The 22929-nt window shown below is 41.1% G+C and overlaps 2 protein-coding genes across 3 annotated transcripts in view; one reads left to right on the plus strand and one right to left on the minus strand.

Annotated features, from left to right (window-relative positions):
- The first annotated feature begins 638 nt into the window (after positions 1-638).
- LOC134879520 (EF-hand calcium-binding domain-containing protein 6-like) lies at positions 639-14016 on the plus strand. Its single transcript, XM_063906071.1, is given in 22 exon segments — positions 639-658; positions 660-767; positions 1789-1873; positions 3423-3614; positions 3699-3758; positions 3894-4054; positions 4633-4846; positions 5502-5616; positions 6352-6479; positions 7207-7427; positions 7511-7574; positions 7650-7768; positions 7843-8013; positions 8305-8460; positions 8897-9101; positions 9167-9361; positions 10102-10305; positions 11359-11509; positions 11512-11541; positions 11630-11817; positions 13129-13278; positions 13894-14016. Coding segments are annotated over 22 exon segments (3060 nt in total).
- A 1610-nt stretch (positions 14017-15626) lies between these two features.
- The window catches only part of mpped1 (metallophosphoesterase domain containing 1), a 63174-nt gene continuing 55871 nt past the window's right edge, over positions 15627-22929 (minus strand). For both annotated transcript variants that reach the window (XM_063905154.1, XM_063905155.1), the window contains exons 6-7: positions 20668-20781; positions 15627-18707 (exon numbers count right to left, since the gene is read on the minus strand). In XM_063905154.1, coding sequence (XP_063761224.1) covers positions 18589-18707; positions 20668-20781 — 233 coding nt within the window. In that variant the 3' untranslated portion in view covers positions 15627-18588. The remainder of the gene's footprint in view (positions 18708-20667; positions 20782-22929) is intronic.

Raw genomic sequence — 22929 nt, forward strand, 5'->3', positions numbered from 1 at the left:
ATGTCACCATCTGGCCTTCTCCCCTGCATTATCCTCTTTAAAGACGGAGGGCTAAATTGGCTCTAAGTGGCACGTCTGGATGCAAACGGCAGAGGGAACACCTCTAATTAAAATGTTTGCCCAGAAAAATCAGTTCCTGAGTTAGTGTGTTAATCACGGCTAATTTGCGGCAAAGGCGGCGGGATCGAGGGTGGCTCTTCTTTCTCATTCTAGAGCCGCACTGGGATGTTCTCCATGGCAACCAAAATCAGAGATGACTAACTTCCTGTCATTATTGAGGAGAGAAAACCAAATCAAGAGAGAAGGCTGCCTCTAAAATATGAATGATTGTACATCAGTGTGTGCTTCTCCCTCATCAGATGTGCATGAACTCAACCCAGGTGTTGCAAGCGCTGCAGGCCTTTGACACCACCCACTCTGGCCTGGTAACACAAGAGGTCCTCAGGGCCATTCTCAGCAGCTTTATATTTCCCATGAACCCTCACTCCTTCCAGAAGCTGACCAGCCAGTAAGGAAAGACATATTTTATTTATCTCTCCTCCTTTCTACCGCCTTACTTTGCCTCAACCTTCCCGCTCTTTACTCTTTTGATCTTTAAATCCAGCGATCAGCTATTCTGTGTAATAGATTTTTCATGCATGTGTATGGATTTTGTATGCTTGCAGTTATGGTGTGAGCGCAGCAGGGCCAGTGTGGTGGAAACACTTCTTGGGCCACTTCAAGAGCCCGGTCAAAGTAGAGGGCGACACGAATCTTCGCACCAAAAGGTCAGTTTTGTCTTTTTACGCAGGGAACCTACACATATGGTGAGGTTTTACATGTTGTTAACAGGTCTCATATTTTTCATGTTGAATCAGCTCAGATTTTAAATTTGCTGCAGAACAGGAAAACCATTATCTGCATTTTCCAGCCATCTGTGGCTACATATTTTCCCTTTTTTCTTCTCATTTCCCTTCATAAGAATCCAACAGAACAAAACTGGAATACATAGACTGCCTTTTTTCAGTTTTTACACTGAAAATGCCAAAAATCTTGATGAGCACACAATATTGACCCTAACCCTAGTCCAATTCAGAATTGCTCTATATCAGGGGTACCATATCTATTCTGCCAGCTCATTGTATGTGACCCACGACAGCATTAAAGGACATTATTTCCTTATCATACAATTATATCCCACTTTACATAAACTATATGTCCCACAAGGCATCTCATTTTTTGACCTCCCTCCATACGTCTTCCCTAAAATGAGTGACATGAGTGACAGGGTGATAGTAAAATGGCAGGGTTTAATCTGATCTCAAAAAGAAGGTTGAGTTTGACACCCCTACCCTATATGAACATAAATCCCATGGCTATTGAACAGTACATCAGCCTGCAGTGTCAATTTAGTTTTTTTTATGGATTTGGATTTTGTGACAACTTCAAATCTCTCACAGCTGTTCAGAAGTGCGTTTTTTAACCCATCACACACAAGAACGATGCAACCAATTTCACTTTTCATCCAGATCCCCCATCTATCTAGTTACTGCTTCCACTAAAACTGTGACACTAGATCTCAAGAGACCTTTTAAGCTCTTGAGCTGGCACATTTTCAGATCATTGTACGCATTAAACATATTCAAACGGTTATCGGTGAAGGTGCTTTAGAAGAAAGTCTCTAATGATTGAGGCGATGGCGGGTGGAAGCAATGGTTACTGTTCAGAGAGATGTTTGAAATTATAAGGAATATATGTATCCACTCTGATATGTCATCTTCTTTTCTTTTCCACTATCTCTTCTGTCAGGGCTTCAGAGCTGCCTGTTCCAGAAAAATACAACTTCCGGGACATGAACCCTCGACTGAAAGAGATTTTCCACCTGCTGGACATGGTACGAGTCAGGCCTCGGGAACTAAATAATGAGTAATTGATCTCCAACTTGTAAACCCTGAACATACTTTCAATCCTCTACCTTATTTAAATGCACACAGCTAAAATCTTTGTACCAGAAAAGACAGAATTGATTGTGAGTGTGATCAGACAGGACACAGGGGAGTAATCTCAGCAGATTGCTAAGAGACAAAAGGCACATGCTCAGGTGTATGCTTTAAATATAAATGCCAGACAGCTTTACAGATGAGCCAATCATCATCCGCAGCTTTTTGATGGCCATAAACATGATTAGATGATTGCATATGGCCACTGGTTAGCCACTCAGTCACTAGCCATATGTTCGTCTGACAGCCATCCCCTTCAACACGCCTCCGCATTCAGTTCTGCCTCTTTAATTTCAAATCAGTCTACTTCAGCTGGATGAAACTTTGGAGTTTGACTAAACTTTAGGGAAAGGGGGGTTGAATTCTCCATTAATTTGCAGTTATGTTTGATGTTGCTGCCGCCACTCACACAACAACAGTGGGCTTCCAAGTTTGAGGAAGTGTGTGTATGTGTGTGGAGCCTCTCCCCAGATATGAATCACACATCTATCTGCCAAAATCTCCTCCTTTTAATGGCATGGAAGGGTGGGGCGGGGAATCCATCCATCAACTGTTTTAATAATCTATTCAGCGGGTGGGGGATCAAACACGAGTGTCCTCACACCGCCAGACAATAATGAGGTTTTCCACTCAGGCATGTTCCAAGCCAACTATGGTTTTAGACTATCTCTAGGGAAGCATTTTAGCTTGGAAGACTTGCTGTCATTCATATTGTTTGTGTAGGATCAGATGGACATGCCAGGCTATTGTCCTAATATTAAATGTTATTATAACGCAAGGCCCTTAAATATCAACCAAACATTTCTTAAATATACATCAGTAGATCATCAAAATGTCGATAAATGTGGTTTTGCTAATGTTTCTAGGTGCTCATCATTAATAGCGCTTCTTTTTCATAATAAATTTACTGTGTAACCTGTTGAGTTTGAACACACTTGAAAGTAAATACATCAAGATATTGTTAAGAAAATAATGATTCTGTAGTTTTTAAGTATTTTGAAGAGCTGGTAAGACAAACTAACTAGCATGTAGCTACTAATGGTGGCATGTAAACAAATGTCATAGCCTTCTGGCTGACTGAAGATATCCTGTATCTTGAAATTTTAATTATGCAATAACAAGACTTTAAAACTTTTTAAAAGACAATATCAAATATTTGGACAATAACCTAGGACCTTTATATACTCATTTGTTACATACTACATTTTTTGAGTCACTTTTTATCTTTACAACCCTGGAGGATTCAGCCAGTAGGAGGCTATGAATGCAGGCGTTATACCACCTTTGAGTAGGGCTATTCAGTTAGGGGTCCGAAACTTTGTGACCTGTGTCCTAATATTTGACGTATTTTCCCTGACTACAATGCCCGAATGATATCTAACAAAATGACCCCGTGAAGCCATACAATTCAAAGAAGAATGCTCACACATCTTTACTTTCCAGAAGGAGGCAGGTTGGATCAGTAAAGCAGACCTCCAACATGTTCTGGAAAGACCAGGGGAGACGCACTCCCAAACTCAAGGGTCAGAGATCACAGAGCTGCTCAATGCACAGGCCATAGAACAATCCGGGGTCCTGACCTCTGCTCAAACAGGCAACACGGCACTCTCCCCTGCTAAGACTGAAGACACTACTGTACAGTACGCCTATTTAAGAATTTACTAGGACATGCATGCGCTCTAATTCCATGTAAGACTGTACTCCCTTTTTTTTATCTAGGAGAGGCAGAGCACACACCGTGCTGACGAACTGGCTGTGGGGTCTGCTTCTTGGAGAAGAGTAAGTGTGTTAACCACATACCAAGATCAAATATCACCTATATCACATATACCCTGAGATCAAAAGGGAACAAGGGGTTAATTATTAACGCAGTTTGATTTGTGTGTGTTTTGCTTTGTGTGCACCTTTGGTAAGGTGGAAAATGTACTGCTGGACCAGCTGTGTGAGCAGCTCAGCTCAGTGCCAGCAGCTCTGAAGCTGTGTGACCCTCAGCTCACTGGTTACATCACACAGCAAGATCTGAAGAAGCTCTCAAGCTCTCATGGCATACCCATCTCAGAGACGCACTTCAACAAGTAAGAAACACACAGTGCAGTAATAAAAAAAAAGTTGTGGACTCAAATATATATCAAGAGAAAAGTTGTGAGCTCAAGAACTCAGATACAAAGGGAAGCTATAACAAACATGTTTTACACCTATGAGCATGTATGAATGTCTTAAGCCACTGGAGGACCTGCAAACATCTCACAGAGAGGCCCCAGTTAACTTCCAACTCCAGATCTTATTGCTGAAAGGCAACAGTGTTAACTACTGAAACCTTCACACTCAAACTTTCTTTTTTTGTTTCCAGGCTCTGTGAGTCCTCCAGCTCTAGACCTGGAAGTTCTTCTAGGTTGATTTATTACCCTGGCTTTCTCGAAAACCTGGGAGTAGCACTGACAGATCAAACACGCACATCCTCATCCCATACTGAGAGGTGAGCAGATACAGAAGAAGAGTAATACAGCGCAGACCTAATCTATATTTCACATATTTTGACTTGGAACTGTTTTGGTCACTTGAAGGTGTCAAACAGAGTCATGATTGCAGCCATGGCGACACTATATTATTATATACCCTTTATGTACTGAACATTAAACTATCTGCCCTACAGGCCCTGCACATCACCTCAGTGGACCCTACAGTCCGTCAGAGCTCAGCGACCTGCCTCCAGCCTGGAATTCAGTGCAGACACATGCAACATCCTGGATATTGTTTTCCAGAAGATGAGATCAAGGCTAGAGGAGCGTGACAGCAGCCTGACCGACCGCATCCAGGCCATCACGCACAGTTCTAAAGGGACCTTGTCAGAGACAGATATACTGAAGGTGAGTGGGAACAAATAAAAGCTACATGAACAACCGACATGTCTAATGACGTGCTCCATGTCACCCGACAGAGAGCTCCACGCTTCGTTACTATTGAGGGAAGTCGAAAACATCGTTCATTTAAACATTTCACCTTCACTGCACTCATACAGAGCTGTTCTAAGTGGCATATTTTCACACATAAATATGCCTAAATCAAAACAAATCGATATATAATATATATCCTGCATATATACAGTGTGTGTAATTGTGAGAGGTGTATGACCTTTACTTTTTTTTGTGTTTTCACAATGAGGTAAAGAGGAGCTTTATGTTTCTAGAGGGTGAGACATCAAAATGAAAAACAATTAACTACTACCCAATCACAGCTTGGGGGTGGGATAATGGGAGGAGCTTATCAGTGCTGACACAATCTGATCATATGTGTGTTTTTACTTTTATTGTGGAATTGATCATTATTTCCCAAATAAAAAAACGTTAGTTCTGTAAGTAAATGTCTACATGCAAAGCTGTGTGTTGCATTTCACTGATGTACCTGTTCTACCTGAAGGACGGATGTAGTTCTTACTCTAAAAAGTCAATACAACCTGGCCTAAAGCAGAGGGCAGTGCAGCAGGCTGCCAACACGTCCTGCTTTCTCTTATTTCCCGCCCAGATACTAGAGGACTGTTGGGTCATCTTGGACGATACGACTTTCCACAAGTTCACTGAACTGCTTGGCCTCAGCGATGGACGGATCGATCGCTCAGTGTTCTTGGTGAAGTACAAGGGTGAGACGGACGATCGGAAGCCAGAACATCTTGACCAGTGGCGTCAGCAATCGCATCAGTTCTGCATGGAAGGGTTCTCAATGCTTAAATAGAGATTTCTCAAATCCCTTCCTACTCCCTCCCCCCCTCCACTCCATCTTTTGCCTTGTATCCTAACTCGTACCCCACCCACGGTGATCAAACATAAGCCCCCTGTAAAATGATGTCTGTTTTAGCACACGAGCCATTGGAGAAATCATCCTGGATTATAAATACAGTATTTTAAGAGTGAGCCTCTTCGTCTCTCATTAGCAGAGCGGAGGAGCACAGATTCAGAATCACACTCATTTCTGCTTGTTTGGGCTAATTATATGCTTTGGAAGCAGAAAACAGAGCAGCAGGGCATCTTTCTAAATTGTATCCTCAAAAAAAGAGAAAGAAACTGTAGAAATAACAAAAGAAATTGTCAAACAAAGAAAGGGCGTAAAGTTACTGATGTTTGCCAGGCAGTCTTTTTCTTTAATTACAAAAACAAGTGTGCTTTTAATTAAATTAAAATTAGGTTAGACAGTTTAATGCCCCGTGTGCTTGAAGACATGAAGGACATTCTTTGTAGTGCCAAAAATAAATGGAACAAAAATTCAATTTGTTGGGTATAATTCCCTTGAAAAAGACCAGGTATTTAGAAACCAGGTCATTTTGTGTCTGAATACAATTCCAAACATTAACATCGGTTTTTCCCTGTGGTTACTGTAGAGGCCACAGCCAGGGATGGGCAGCAGCGCTCTGAGGGTCATGGTGATAAGGTTGAGGTAGACCCCCCGCTGACTTCTGCTGAGCAGTGCCTCGCTGCCATGAACACCAGGATCAAGAGCATCCATGGGGTGAGCAGGATTTTCACAGATGTCCAGTTTTTAATCAGTAATGCAATCATATATTTCAATTAAAAACAGATGTCTTTAAATAAATAATGTCGTGAATGGGCAGTTATTCCTTCAATATATATTCCCCTCAATTATAAATACATCAAAAGCAGTTTTGCCTTAGCGTGTACTTGGGCTTTAAGAAGAAACACAAAGGAAATTAAAGGAGAAAGAGATGGAGCAAAAGACCATCAGGGGGCTCCTTTTTGCCATCAGCACTCACTAAAGGTATCTGTATTCTATATCTCTGTTCACCTTTCCTGTGTTGGATTCAAATTGCATGCACAAAAGATAAAAGCTGATGCTGGGCAATTGATGTATAATTGAACATTGAGTTTAGTATACTTTGTGGGAAACCCTAGAAATTGTTAAAAGTCCACTTGGTGTTACCCCCATAACCGTGGATTAAACCAGAACTAAAAATTGTTATCCCGAAAACTCACGTGCATCATACATGCGCTTATGGCTTCCGTATTACACAATCGCACCAATGGTTTCACACTATTGCACTGATCTATAACGTGCCGAGATATGCTTTAAAGCATCAATCAAAACAAAGAGCAATGGTTGATTTGATTTAAAATACATACACTAATTTAAAGTACTGGTGCGATTGCAATCATTCTTCACAGCACACACAACTACTGAATCAATGAATGACTCTGATAAGCCAATCTGTTCCCATCAGAACAACCTGACAGCGTTTCGAGTGATGGACAGGAAGCATAAAGGAGTGGTAGACTGCCGTGATTTCAAAGAGCTATACAGCAGCCTGGGGTTTTTCTGCAGGGAAGCAGAGTATCAGCGGTTGCTGGGCCTGATTGGTTTGCATCCTGGGGGCAACCTCAACTACACAGAATTTGTTGATGTTGTTGAGAATAATAAACAAGGGACACAAACAGCGTGTGTGTGAGTATGAAATGGATGTTATTACTTGTTTTTTAAAGGAAAGTTGGCGCTGGTGTTTCTATGACTGTTTCCCCTCCTCACAGACAAGAGCAGCTCCATGAACTTCTGGCATCTGAAGCCCGCTACAAGTGGGCAGACATGTCTAAGGTCAGCTAAAGTTTCAGAAAGCACTCCTCAGTCGATTCTGTTTGTCTACAAGCTGATTCCTGTCTCTCCCTTCAGGTTCTCTGCCAGTTTGACACAGACAGCCAGGGTTGGATCCATAAGAAGAGCTTGAGGGAACTCCTCTTCACATATGCTCTCCCTATAAGATCTGACGAGTTTGACCAGCTTTGGTTGAGGTAAGATACCCAGCCGAGGCAGCTAAGGTACTCCTGTCATTGCCAGCCACATTTTCTTTACTCCTTTTAAACAGGTATGATCCTGAGGGACGGGGCCGTGTGCCAATTTGTGACTTCTTAGACAAACTTGGGTTTCATCATGAAGGGGAGCTCAGACCTTGGAGGCAGAAGCTGAAGCAAGCTACGGCCCAGCAGAGCCCTGACAGACCAGTGTCCTCTGATGCTGCGTCACTGGAGTGTATTGAGTAAGCGTTAAAGGTTACTGGGGGCATTTTTAGATTATCCATCCATTAATTATCTGTCTTCTATCCAGTTCAGCAGTCTATTTTAAGCAATCGTGATTGGTCTAAAGTCAATCAGAGTTGTAATCAGCCCTTGTTTGTGGCTTGTACGGCACACAAACAAACACACAGAAGCGACGCAGAAACATACGCAATCTTACTCCACGGGGTTTGGGAAAAACAAATATATAGAGTAAGCGTCAAACATCTTTCCCATGCTGTGATTTTAATCATTTACTCTTTTACTGTCCATAGAGATATTGTGCAGGAGAACTTTAAGGAGTTGAGCGACACCCTGGCTCACCTGGAAACAGGGAGCGATGGCACCGTGTCAGTGGAGCAGCTGCTGGGCCTGTTACAAACCTACAGGCCGTCCTTCAAGAGAAAGCAGCTCGAAAATCACCTGCGCAGGTCAACTTCACCTTTTATATTCACTGTAGAAACTTACATGAAGACGTTTAACTGACTGGGGCCTGTGTATTTATTGATATGCAGGCTGACATTTGAAGCTGCACATTTTCCCAGAGGCTATATTTTAAGTCGATTTCAAATCTTTATCAATGTTCACCATCTTGGTTTCCTATGTTGTCATTTTCACATCTGCTAGTAAGCACTAAACACACACAGGTACATATGAAGTTGATTGGAAGTTCATTAGCGTTTTTTCATTAGCCACACTTTTGGATGGTGGCGCTGGAAGAAAAGTCATGGAGTGTCTTTAGGAATAATTCCCTGGGATGGATGCATGTAAAAAAAGTTATTAACATGGCATAAAACTGCACTTGGTTATTCCTTCAGTGTGAAACCAACTTGTTTTTGTTGCACTTCCTCCCACTTCTTTCTTCAGGTTTAATGTTGGCATGGATGACAACAGGCTGGCTTACATGGACTTCCTGTCTACTTTTGACCATGAAGCAGAGAAGAGTTACGAGCGTCCTCCCGCCTCTCCTGATGCTGTGAGACAGAAAGAGTCTTTGGACAGCCTCAGTCCAGCTGTGGCTCTGGCTAGGATGCAAGAGCTAGTGACTGCCTCAGCGCCACATCTGCTCAAGGTGAAGCTTACAACATTTTCTTTGTTTGCAGTTCCTTAGCTGATCACTTTTCTATGGCTCTCCAGGCTTTCTCAGCCTTTGACCAGAGGGGGACAGGGACGGTGAAAGCTCTGGAGTTTCGTCAGGTGTTGGATCATTTTTGCGCCCGCCTGTCAGACAAACAGTACAGACACATGCTGACCAAACTGCAGCTGGACTGTGAGACCTGCACTGTGAACTGGAAGGACTTCCTCAACAAGTTTCAATCGGAGAGCCCAGTGGTAAGAGAAACGGTTTCCAAATGTGCACAAATACGATACTTCTCGTATATCTGGCAAAGCTGATGGAAGTGTCTGAATTAAGACTTGTAATGTAAGCTAGGCCAAACCCAAACTCAAGCAATGTACTAAAAAATAAGTGTTGTATGTTACACTTCATAATGCAGATTTCAGAAGGGTGCCTGAGTAAGACTTTTGAGCGACGGTCAAAAACCAGATCCACTACCCAGACCAAGACCCCTGAAACTACAGAGAACACTGAGGAAAATCAACAAATCCAGAAATTCATCTCAGGTCATTTATCTGAAATCACCAAACAGCTGATGGATCTGAAACGCTCCAACAGCACGACAAGACTCACAAATGATCAGGTAAAGCAGTAAAACATTTATTTCATATTCCAGTGAATTATTTTAGCGAGAATTCAAAGAGGAGACATTCACTAGCACATTTCCAACGACTCTCCCAGTGCTTTCAAGCTGAAGCCACACATGGCATCAGTCCATGGTTACAAATGAGGACATGAGTGTGGTGCTTTTGCCAGTTCCACTCTTTTTACACTGATATGTTGCCTTTAATTATTCTAATCAAAGTCTAATTTATCTTTGTTGATAATTACTGACTGCGTGAGGAAGTTATTCATCTGTAAAGCTAATTTACAGATCTCTCTTTGGGGTACTAGCCCCCCAGTGAAGAGTATTACTGTGTGCTTCCTTTTTGCTTCTCAGTGTGTGTGTGTGCAGAGTCAGATCCCTGTGAATGAGCAGAAGAAGCTGCAGTACAGAGACTTTTTGAAGCATGTTTTTGCTTTGGGAAGGATCCCCCGCACAGAAGCAGGGCGTCCCACTGACAATGTCCCATCGCCTTCCTGTGAGCCCAGAGAAAAAGCCTCAGCAACAAAATCCGGTTCACCGGAGACTGCAGGTGCTTCTCTACAGCGCATAAAGGTACAGCACATGACAGAATAGAATTGTAAAATGTCAAACTTAACCAAACATAGTTGTATGTATTCTAATATCACAATAATTCAAGCTCAGTTGAGTTGCACAATTCAGTTTTTCTATTTTAATTACATTGCTGTATGATCTGATGCACAAAGAAACCAGCTGCTCTTCAAAGCCAGTTTTGTATCTTACTACAAAAAGTCTGGAAAAATCCAGAGTTTGCAGACAAGAAATAGATTTGATTTTAAAAAGCCTGAAAATAATAATTCACACGCACCGGCCCCTTTATCAGGTACACCTTGCTATCATCGCTAACCAGTCTGGTCATTCTCCTCTGACTTCTGACGCTTTTCTGACCATTCTCTAGAGATGGTTGTGCGTGAAAATCCCAGTAGATCAGCAGTTTCTGAAATATTCAGTCTGGCACCAACAACCACGTCACGTTCTAGTCACTTAAATCACCTTTCTTCCCCGTTCTGATGCTCTTTGAACTTCACCAGGTTGTTTTGACCATGTCTAAATGCATTGAGTTGCTGCCATGTGATTGGCTTTAACGAGCAGTTGAACAGATATACCTATTAAAGAGGCCAGTGAGTGTATATGATTGTTCTCTGCTTTACAGGTTTGCTTACATCCAAAAGATTGCACAAAAATAACCTCTATCTCTCAGTTTCGTACCTATTTCCCTGCCAAATGTCCTGCCTTCGCATTTATACACCCTAAGACAATTAATCACAGTCACAGTTGCTAAAAAAAGATTTAAAAAAGCACGTAAAAGCACATAAATGTAGATCTGGAAAATGAGTCAAACTGAATGATAGAGGAAATGCCCACTTATGCAGAGGTAACTCTAAAAATGTGGCGTAGCTACGGAAGTGAAGGACTTATTTAGCCTTGTTTCCAAATGATGACAGTATTAAGTAAAACTACACTGGACGTAATAAATGCTTGAATGAATCATAGGTTGTTGACAAGCTACGCTAAAAACTACTTGAGATGACAATTTTCTTCCATGTAGATGTGCAGTGCTTCTCACTTCCATTCATTCCTCTCTAGACCACCCCTGAGTGCACCTCCAGGCGTCCCTCCTCAGTTGGGAGGCCGGGAACAGGAAGCCCGCCGGGCAGCACGGGGAGGAGGCTGCGTGCCGCGGTGCAGCGCTGCTGGAAGGAGATCCAGAGGAACTGTGCCGCGGAAGACCCTCAGCGAGAGGACACATCAGCACTTCCTCCTTCCTCAGTGAGCAGCAAACCACAATCAACTACTGCATATATCTATGAGCTATTCCTTCTACCTGCTGTGTGCTAATGACTACTGTGTGTTGCAGAGATCCTCCATTCTCTCTGCATTAATATGACACAGGAGCAGCTTGAGCACCTGACTGTGAGGTTTGACATCATCAACAATGGCTGTGTTTCCTATCAGAACTTCCTCCGTCACTTCCTCCTGAATCTGCGACCAGGAGAGGGGAGGACTGTATATGAGCGACGGAAGTTGCCTCTTCCAATTGCATTGGTAAAAGAAAATTTATCCTTAGATACAATGTGCATGGAATAAGCTGTAACACAAATACATCCAAAACTGTTCTTTTTGTTATTTTAAACAACGATTTTGTGAATCTGACGTCCTCTGCTCCCTCAGTTGGCCCTTTGGACCTCTTATTTTGTGTCACGAAATGTGGATCTATATTACTTTACAATTGCAGACTTAAAATGGCTTTTTAATAACTGTTAATCCATGGACAATTGGCCTTTCTAACAGTCGATTTAATGTGCGTCACCCTTAGTAAATTGCTAACGAAAAACAATTTAGAGAAGGGACCTTAGTTTTATTCCAAAGTCAAACTGTCGACCAAATTGTCAAGATATTGATAATGGAATCGAAAATAAAGGTGTAACTACCAGTGTTCGTTCCGTACTTAAAAAATACAAATCAAAGCCTGAATAAAATGAATTTTGAGAATATGGTCAATGTGTGGAGAATAAACGCCAGATTTTCAATTATTTCCACATTTTCAAACGTCAATATTTGAAATGTTCTTCTTTTCCAGCATCTATCCCATCATCACTGTTGGAGCGAATCGTGAAATTGGGACACACTTTCAGCCACACTTACCCATGCTGAGCCCTTTTCAAATTAACTCCACAGTCCCTCTCCTCTGTTTTACGTCTAATATACTGTAGTTTTACTGGCTGAAAAGTGGGTTACAGTAAAGCGGTGGTGGGGTGGCTCCGTAATGCGAGTGGGTGGTGATGAGCAATGCCGGGTTGCCAGATTGTGTAAACTCAGCGGGGACCTCCCACCCTCAGGCTCTCGACTATCGCCCCATACGACAAGCAAATTGGGCTAGTTTGGTGAGTTTGGGAGCTTTTTTTTTTGGCGGTGTATATGAAGCTTTGAACAATGACACACGGGTGGGCACGTTCTAAAAAGAACTCCCGCTGAGCAACTAAGCCGAGCCCCAAGCTTCAGTGGAGCGTGTGGGTGAGGGCCTAGTCTGGCAACCCAAAAGCTGCAACCTTCCAAACCAACTTCACAAATCACACAAGACCTGCATTGTCTCCACGGAACCCACCATCTGCGGAGAACTGCAGAGACCCCCTGCGATCTTATCTGATTTGATAATGTGTCTGAACACGAGTTTACAGACAAAACCTTTTTATCTGATCACAGGACAAAAAACACTTTGTTCTCAGCTTGTGATTTCATCCGATAATGTGGGCGCTCTCACCTATAATTGTTGTTTTTTCTTTCTTATTGTTCATGTCTTCCCATTTGGGTCTTCTTACTCTGTGTTCTGATGGCATCCTGCATGGTTCGGTCCAGAAGAGTGAGGGTGTGCTGAGCAGGGACTGCGTGGAGGTCATGCTGAGGATCCACGATGTGGTCCATTCCTCCTGGACCTCCATCAGACGCTGCTTCCTGACATGTGACTGCCCCCGCACAGGAAGTGTCTCCGTGCAGGACTTCAGGAAGGTGAGATCAGCTACCGAACTCCACCCTGCAGAGCTCCACCTGCACTGCTGCATCCAAACACATTGGGTTCTTTATGAATTATTGATGCAACCGTTTGAGCTCCTCTTGTATCTCTTCTATCAAAATGTCCAAAGGAGACTGATGGAGAGTGACTGGAAATCCATGAAACACACACACACACACACACACACACACACACACACACACACACACACACACACACACACACACACACACACACACACACACACACACACACACACACACACACACACACACACACACACACACACACACACACACACACACACACACACACACACACACACCTGTTCACTTGACAGCCAATCAGTAATTTTAATTGTTCAATTACGCTGAAGGTTGAAACAAGACCACGCTGACATTTTGGCCCAGGAGAACAGCGGCTGACACTCCCGTTGTATTGTCCCTGCCATTTACCTGCTGTACAATTTACCGACGACAACTCTCCCTGAGCTAATCGATAGAAACAATTAGCAACCCTGTTAGGGATGACATATCCCAAACCCCACAACCTGAGAATACACAAGGACATGGCACGTATTCCCTTTAACGTTTGACGTCGTTGCCCTGCAGGTGCTGCGCCATTTCAGCGTCAGACTTTCGGAGGAGGAGTTCTTCCACCTCAGCTCATATTTTGACGCCAACACCACAAGGAGGATCTGCTACAACAACTTCCTTTGGGCTTTTCTTCACTGACCTTTAATCAGATGACTGCAACTCTCAGCAAGCATGGCGGACCCAGCATTCAGGGGCCCAAGGTTGGGTGTTTGGTCTTAACTTTGTGTTAATTATTTGCTCATTTTTATAATGTATTCGCAATATAAAAATCGAACCTGACATGCAGAAAATCAAATGGGGCTTCTGCGTATCATTGTTATTTAAATAAAATTATTCCTGTCTTTAATTTGTATTATTTATGTCTTTATCGAACAAGGACCATAAATAAAATAATCTCAGAAAGAGAAGAGATGAGATTTTACAGATTTGAGTTCATAGCTAATTTTCATCTGCAATCATTTTCCTTAACTCCTTAGGAAACGTATGATATCGGATGTACGTCCAAAGGGAAGCTACAGTAGTGGAATGCTAGGAGCAAGCAAAGTTTTTCCACATTTACCGTATTAAAGAAATATGTTGATGTATTTCATGTTTCTTCTGCAAGTCAACTTACAACAATCTGTACACTGACTATGATCCCCTGCATGCTTGTGGCCGTTTTCGGTATATTTCTAAAAAATGTAAAAGGTAGCTATCCTTCTGAGGAGGAAAATTGTGTCCCCATTCTTTATTCCACCTGTTGAACTCGTCATTTGAGGGAATCAGAGGTGCAACAGACCCTGCAGAGGTTAACCAGAGAGGACAGTCTGGCTGCAGGTGGCTCTTTAAGACTGTTCTTTTTTAGAGGCATTTGGTCGGACTAATTTTAATTTAAAACGTTTGTTCAAATTACAGCAAATTCTGCCCCTGGGTTGGTTTATCTAGCCCTGACAACAAGACTTCACAATTGAAAAAATGACTGAAAAAGACGAACAAAAAAGACGAACAAGTAGAGATTGAGAGGATTTGAGAGTTATTTGACTATTTGTCACTTATTTGTCTCCAAAGCCAATTAAATAAAGTGCTTTTGAAGTGATGCAGACGACGGTACTGGGTGCATCTTTTGTTCAGATGGTGAAATGTGAAGTGAGATGGATCGCAATAAGATGGGAGGGTGTCTGTCATTCATTTAAAAAAAACACAACCACAGCAGAGAGGAGAGAAAAATGTAGAGAGCTGGGAGTCATTATCTGAGGACGCTAGGAGAGGGAGGAGCAGATGGAATTGGAAAAGGGATGATCCGAACTGAGAAAAAGAGCTCAGCATTGTGGTAGAAAAATAAGAGGGAGGGAGGGAGCTGGAGAAAGACAAGAGTATATGAAAGGTAGTTGTATTAATGGCAAAGTAAAAACGACATCCACGAATAAATTACCCGGTCTCCCCTGGGATTACTAATGTAATTATTTGAACGAGGGTTCTCATTAGAATGTGCAGAGGTGTGGAATACCTGCGGAACAAAATGGGAGACAGAGACGGGTTTAGCTTCTGGAAATTAACTCGCTGCTCTGGGCTCTATAATTGATATGAGACACAGATACCTTTGATTGAAACAAAAGAAAGAACCAGGACAGGAAAAGTTTCCCTATATTTCTTTAGAACAAAAAAAATAAAAGAGGAAAGACAAAAGGGAAGAGCGACGAAGCAGGTAAGAAAACATGATCCAGCGGTCACAGATAAGGTTTTATTCAATCAGTGAATAATCTCTCAGAACCAGCAGAATCCTTATGGTTTTAAGAAAGAGAGGTACTTTACATTTTTAGAGTTGTCTCCAGGAGCAACATAGTACCGTTTTCCCACGGTTGGGTCATTTTCTTGTGTACATTATTAAAAAAGAAATCCCCAACAACCATGGCAATACACAACACCATATGAACACCTTTATTCCAAAATGCAACACATCCATTTAAAGAAAACACTGGACGTTCGATCAGGTATAGTTGGAATATGGAAGATCCAGCTGCTAAACAGAAGGTACTAATGATGCTTTAAAAAGTATCACCACAAACCGCTTTAAAGTTTTAGCTGTCAATCATTCTGCCTGTGTAGGCGTCCCTTTTTGTGTGTAGGCGTCCCTTTTTTTCAAAGAGATATATCTCATTTTGGAACAAAACTATTCATATGCAGATTGTCTGAGAAGCAGAAGTCATTAACTCCTTTAAGCATGCCTCAAGAAAGAAATTTAAGAAATAGTACAGCACTTTTTTTTTTTCTTGGAAAAAACAGGAAACACATAACAAGGCTACTGAAGCAGAAGAGCATCAAAGTGAGACATCTAAATGAGGACTGGAAGTGGAAGTGGGACCAAACAGAAAGCTTTTCATGAAACTGAGATGAAAGCTCCTCCCATCTTTTGGTTTTCAACTGTTCCCTTTATTCCCTTTTTGAGAGATTTTCCTTCGTAGACATTAATTAAGGTTGTGTTTTAAATGAGCACTTCTTCTCCTTGTACACTCACACAAACACACATACAGTACCCAATGTTGTGCTTGTACACAATCCCACTGGCAACATTCAGTAAGTATTAATGCATATCATTTTTAAAGGCTCCCAACTTCATGCCTCAAATCGTAGATCCTAATGATATTTTCTGCCAGCATTCAACAAACAGAAACTTGTTTTTCTGATTCACCAAAACCAATTAGTGACCAAGAGGAAATAAGCGAGAAAATGGTGCAACTGTTTGTTTCTTACTAACTATTGAAGTGTTGAGCGGAGATAGTTTTTTGTTCCAACCATCGATAATTCCATAAACACTTTTCTAGAGGACTATTAATGTGAAGAATCTGCAGATTTGAAGCTTAACAGCAATAACAAAAAGTAGTGACACTATCAAGATTAGTGATCTTGTTAAAGCACTGTTTGTGTTTTATTAGAATAATTAAAAGAAGCAAATGGCATAACAGTTTTTAAAAACTATTATATGTATTTCACTTTTTGTTTTAGCATTTATTAACTAACGGTCCCTTTGTGTTAGTGCTATAGCAACAGACAGAATTTGACTGAAGCGTTTATTTTTGATGAAATAAAAAAACTTATTGGCCCATTTTTCTTTTTTTGCCTCAAATGTGCAATATTAGTCATCCCATTAAAAAAATCTGCAGAAATGTCCTCAATTTTAAAATAAAACACGTGAACAAGCGCACGCACCTACCCCGTTATCCACACAAATTGGTTCTGAGAAAATCTGCTCTTTCCTCGTTTGCCTATTTGGAATCATTCAGACATCAGCTGGCACAATGAATACTGATGTGCTGAGGAGCGAGAGTGACTGCGGGAGTGAACTGCAGCTCCAGGGAGCGTTCATACATAATGTCGGAGAACAAGAAGATCAAAGTATGACATGGTCTTGTTATGCTAAGCACATACAGACTCTTACTGAGAACGACCTTATTCAGAAATAAGAGACATGGAGGAAAAAAGAAAAGAAAAGCTTCTTTAAAAAACAGAAAAGAAAACACAGACAAACTTTTAAGAGACATGAAAGAGTTGTTAATCACCAAATGGGGCCGAGCAGCTTTACAGAGAAGAAAATACCATAAGAAGAATTAACATTACTAAGAAACTGACAAAAGGAAATGCAACAACCACAAATATTAACAAGTGTTTTTAAAGTATAGCAACAACCTGGAAATCTTTTAGAAAATCTTCAAGTTTTTTTCTTCTTTACACTGACAGAGAACATTTACATTGACCAGTTACAGTACATGTAGTTACAGCTTTATTCCTCTTGAAAAAGGATACAAAGTTTTATCTCTCCCAACACAAGGGAGGGTCACCACTACGGCTCAGAATGACTGTCTGTAAGCATTTAGCACGTAGCGTTAGCATTTAGCTTGTAGCCTCTGCGTTGTATGTGGCTCAGTCGCCGCTGAAAAGTTGTGGTAGTCATTCAAAACAGAAACGATTGACAGGAATACAAATTAAAATAAGAGTTGAAAAAGGTGAAAGGGCAGCTACATGGAGAGAAAAAAAATGGGGGGGGAAGGAAGTGCTGCGTGTGGTTTCCTCTGCGTCCTCCTCTCGGCTGGTTAAGAGGCTAATGAGGGCTGTAATGAGGCTCAGGGGAGCCGTGTCAACATGTCTGACTCCCCAACTCTCACACAGCCCTTAGCAGAGACCTCTTGCTGCCCTCACAGTCACTTTGATCTCACATACACACACATTGGCAAAAAAAATCACACTCCATCGTGCTCCGGGCGCGAGGAGAGGAAAGACACAGGAGGAAGAAAGAGAAATAAGGAAATGTATTTTTAAAGTGATAAGGGAGAAAAGTTCTGGTAAAATCCCCCAGAGTCATGGCTTAACCAAAAGTCTCATGTAGACAAAGTGTTGGGTCATTTCCCGCTCATCAACATCGTCTCTCTGAGAGCCACTTCAGATTGTCAGTGCATTAAAAGAGGACAGAGAAATGTCCATTTGTCCGCATATAAAAGCATCTCTTTGCTTGTCCATTTGCTTTTGAAGCAATGTTGAGATGAAAAAATGATAGCACATAAAATAATATTTATACCGTGAGGAAAGGACCCTCGTTTAGTCTGTTCCACCTCTCGGGTTGTACCGTTTGTGCCGAGTATTTACACAGTCGATCCGCTCTACCCACCGTCCTCACCTACCTTTCTTGGCTCCCTTTTCCTCACTGCCGGCAGGTGTTTTGGGGGGAGCTTCCTCTAGTCATGTGGTCCTGGGGTTAGGAAGGTCAAAGACGATGGGTGCGTTCATGGGCAGGAAGTTTACGGTGCAGGCGGAGGCGTTGATGAACGTCGTGGTGCCATCAGTCATCATGCCGTAACCTGGGGAACAGTGGAACACATGAATCATATTTTTGGGACTATTTCAGACGGATCAGCTCGTTAATTAATTTAAATGTTTTAATCTTGGAATAAGTTTGACTACAAATTATGTATGAAAATCATTACTTGTATGTCATTGAATTTCACTTCTTGTGTTACTAACACATTTTGTAATTAACATCTTCAACGTAAAGGAACGAATCAAAAATACGTAAAATGTTAGTTTAACATACACTCTATGATAACAAAACCCAAATGGATGTCCTCATCTGTAATTGTTATATTTTAAGAAAGGCTAAGGAACACGGTTACGCTTGTAATAGGAATATGTACTACAATACCCATAATCCACCTGTGATCTGGTGTAATTTGGCCATGAAAGATAATTTACTGATTTATTAAACTTCTTTTAAATTAATTTGGATTCAGTTTTATATTATGATTGAAAGAAATACATAAATATTGTTTAATTATATATAATGATTTCTATGTAAAATAATTATAATGTTGCGTGATTATTATTTGATATTATAATTAGAAAAGTATATTAATTATTAAAATACACTTAAGAATAGGATTTATAGCAACTGTGATGCATCTGATGGGGTTATAATAAAGAAGCAAACATAGAAGAGATCTTTTGGACGTGACACCAGAGCTCTCAGCGCTCAGTATCACAGCACGTCGTTTCCAAAATGGAGAGAATCCAGTTTGAGCAAATATATGCATGAGAGTGTCACACTAACAGCATTACAGCAAAAAAAATCTCTGCTTCAAAGGCACTTTAGATCAGCGTTCCTTCCAAATGGCAGATGTAAAAGTGTTACCATTTTGTCAAGCATAAGTTAAATACCATCTCTCAGAAAGTACTACAATTCAGCTTTGTGCCATCAGTGATTTTTTTAAGTGTAGGTGTCACTTTCAGCATCTCTTGGAACCGAATAGATGTCTGCGTTGGTCCTCAGATTTGGAATACATGAATACAAAAACACACTGCAGATCATTTCTGTATTTCTCTCTTAAAATTAATGAAGACAGCTGCGTTCAGCCTATTTCTCTTGTTGTATCATCTGATCTAGTTTCTAATATGGTTCACTCTGATAGGGCACTGCAGCTCAAGGGGCTCAGCGCTGACCTGATAACCCTGAAAAAGCAATCCTCGGTCCAGGGAGACGGCCTTTCTGCCCTCGCTGGCCTGGATTTAATGCCGATAGGGATGTGGCAGCTCAGCTAGTCCATAATATACACTTTTATAATTTATAACGTTCAACACCCATCACTGTTTTTCAATAACACCGGTTGTTGAATGGCTGGAATTGAACTTTCAGTAATGTAATAAAAATATATTCATTTTAAGTAGGTACAGAACCAGGATGTAGATTCATTTTTTTCATAAAGGTTTAGTTTAGAAGATGCATGAAAAACAAAATGAGACAGTGATGTAGCAGCAGGTGTGTTAACTATCTGCCGCCTTCAGAATGCGTTTATAAAGAGGCCATTCCTGGATGCTAAATATTATATTGCATCCTATGAATTTAGGTCGTTAGGATTTATGTGGGCCTTAAAATGTATAAATGGTACTCTGTAAACAAAAGGAAGGGGCTGGTTTATATTTAGAGTACATCTCTGACTAAAACATAGGACATGACTTGTGTAAATAATAAATGAATTGTTGAAACTATGGAAAGTTTTATCTTTATGCTTTTCTGGTATTCAAATTATTGTGTGCCAAAATGATGTAAAATGGCACAATTTAACATTAAAAAAACTTCAAATATTTGGGATTGGTTATTGTACCATTGAAAAAAGTCCATATGAGATAGCCTTCCTTATTTACAATGTTGGAAATTGTTGAAAATATGTACTGTATAAACTGTGCTTTATATGGCTGTGGATTGTCACATGTGTCTCTGTTGCAACCGCAGTGTTGTTTAACTGTTTTACAAGCACATGCAGGCACCTTCATGAATGTGTCCGAACACATGAAACTTGGGCTTGACTCTCCTCTGGACGGTGTTGAGCAGCTCCATGCAGCCCACACGCTGCATCTTTTTCGGGACCCAGTCGAGGAAACCTGCACACAGTGACATCCAAAATCAAACACGCCTCACACTTAACGCACCACTTCCATCAGAGAGGCAGAGAAGTCACAATGACACACAGGAAGCTCATAATGAGATCATAAAGTGATGGTATGCTAAAGAAACTTTTTTATCTGTCTAGTTACATTAAATATATTTCCAATCAGTCATAAACTGCAACAGGAAAAAGTGTGCTGATCATTTTGAGCTGACTTTCTTGTTTCTGTTTTTATTGTACTGAATTTGTCTTCATGCAGTTATATATTCATCTTCCTTCATACATCACATTTAGGAACAACACCCTCATTTCAGACCCCTCGTCTAATGGCAAACTGCACATTGCAGCACAAAAAAAGACTTGTAGAAAGCAGCCATATACAATAAAGATCAATCACAGCCCCACACAGATGCAGACTTCACAGTGTGTGTGACAAGGATGAAGCATGGTGTGTACATGATTTAGTGGCTGCTCTGTGAGGAGGGATGCTGCTTATGCTGAGTCAATAAAAGCATCAAGTCGGAGAAATAAAATGAGTGAGGAGCTGGTGGCTCCATCTCCCCTGCCTTCTGTCGCGCTGCGCAGACAGGAATAATAAAATAAACACAAAGAAAAAAAAGACAAATCGAGTGAAGAGAACAAAATAACAAATGACCAAATGAGAAAACTAAACTAGAAGTCTAAGCCAAGTCTCAAGTCTTTAGGGAGTGGACTAGTCCAACTCAGGTCTCAAGTATTTAAGTACAAGTCCAGGCTAAGTCTTTGAGGAAAAATCTAGCTCAAGTTCAAGTATTTTAGGGACACATCCAAGCCAATTCTCTGTTCTACAAGAACTACTCTAAGTCAAGTGTCAGGATGTTAAGAAATGTCCAAGCAAAGTCTTAATTCTTGAAGTTGAAGTCCAAGCCAAGGTTTTTCGGTTGAGTTCAAGCCAAATCTCAAGTCTTTAAGAACGGGTCAAACCCAAGACCTTAGGGACAAATCTAAAACAAGCTCAAGTATTAAAGGATGAGTCCATACCACGAGTCCAAGCCTTAAGTCTTAAGGAAAGAAACCCATGTCAATCCTCAAGTTGTTAAGGACAAGTTAAAACCAGGTTTAAAGTTTTTAGGTAAGAGTCCACGGTAAGTTTCAGGTGTTTGAGGGCAAATTAGGTAAAATCTCAAGTCTTTAATAGTTTAAGATTCTAAGACTAATCCACAACTAAAAGTGTAATTCTCTAAATTAACCTCTCACCTAACCCAAGACCAAAACATTACAAAAGTGTGTTACCTTTGAGTTGTGTGCACTGACATGCCAACGGTGACGAGTGACAAGTAGCATGATAGTTATGAGTAGTTTTTGCTAGCTTCCAACAAGTCAGGGGCAAAAAAAGAGAAAGGGAAGGGACTCTCTAGGGATCTCTAAGATTCTTAGACATTTTTTATTTATTTTTTTATCACCAAACAAAGTGCTGAAACTCTCCCTCACTGCACAGTTAATGGATCCTCTTAAACTCAACACAGACATAAAACTTCCATGTAGGCAGGCAGTGAATCAGTCATGATGGTAAAGTAATACAGCCTGACTTCTTTGTCCTCTAAATGTACCTACCTGTAAAAAAAACCAACATACTTTTAGTATCAGTATAGGTATGAAACGCCTTCAAAATTCTTTACAAGCCTTGGGAGACGATGGAAGCGGAGTGAGAAGTTATGAGGGCTTTTTGCGTCTCGGGGTATTTTGCTCTAATGTGCCGTTTGTTTCAAAGCAGCTGCTGCTCTGGGCACCGAGCCTGTTTTCCTCTTTTGTCTCACTTGCTCTCTTTCCCTCTTTACTGTTAACTTCTTCCTCACAGCCAGATAAAGAGGCCATATTTTTCCTTTCTAGCTGCCGATCTGCCGTTTTATCGCGCCTCATAAAAGACGAGCGCTTTCTGCTGCAGTGCGAAACAAGTCTTGCTAACACTCCTTTTTCCGTCACCTTCTCGGCCATGTTCATTTCGCACTCTTTTAAAAAAATATTTTAAAAAAGGATGTCTTTACTTGACCTCTAGCACTTTTAACAATCCACTTTATTATGCACACTTTTGTCCTCCATACCCTTTATCCCCTTTTCTTTCTCATGCCATTCCTGCAGTATTGCTTTTAATATGTGAGTGTGC

The sequence above is a fragment of the Eleginops maclovinus genome, chromosome 17 (assembly GCF_036324505.1).
Source record: "Eleginops maclovinus isolate JMC-PN-2008 ecotype Puerto Natales chromosome 17, JC_Emac_rtc_rv5, whole genome shotgun sequence".
In the NCBI taxonomy this organism is placed as follows: Eukaryota; Metazoa; Chordata; class Actinopteri; order Perciformes; family Eleginopidae; genus Eleginops; species Eleginops maclovinus.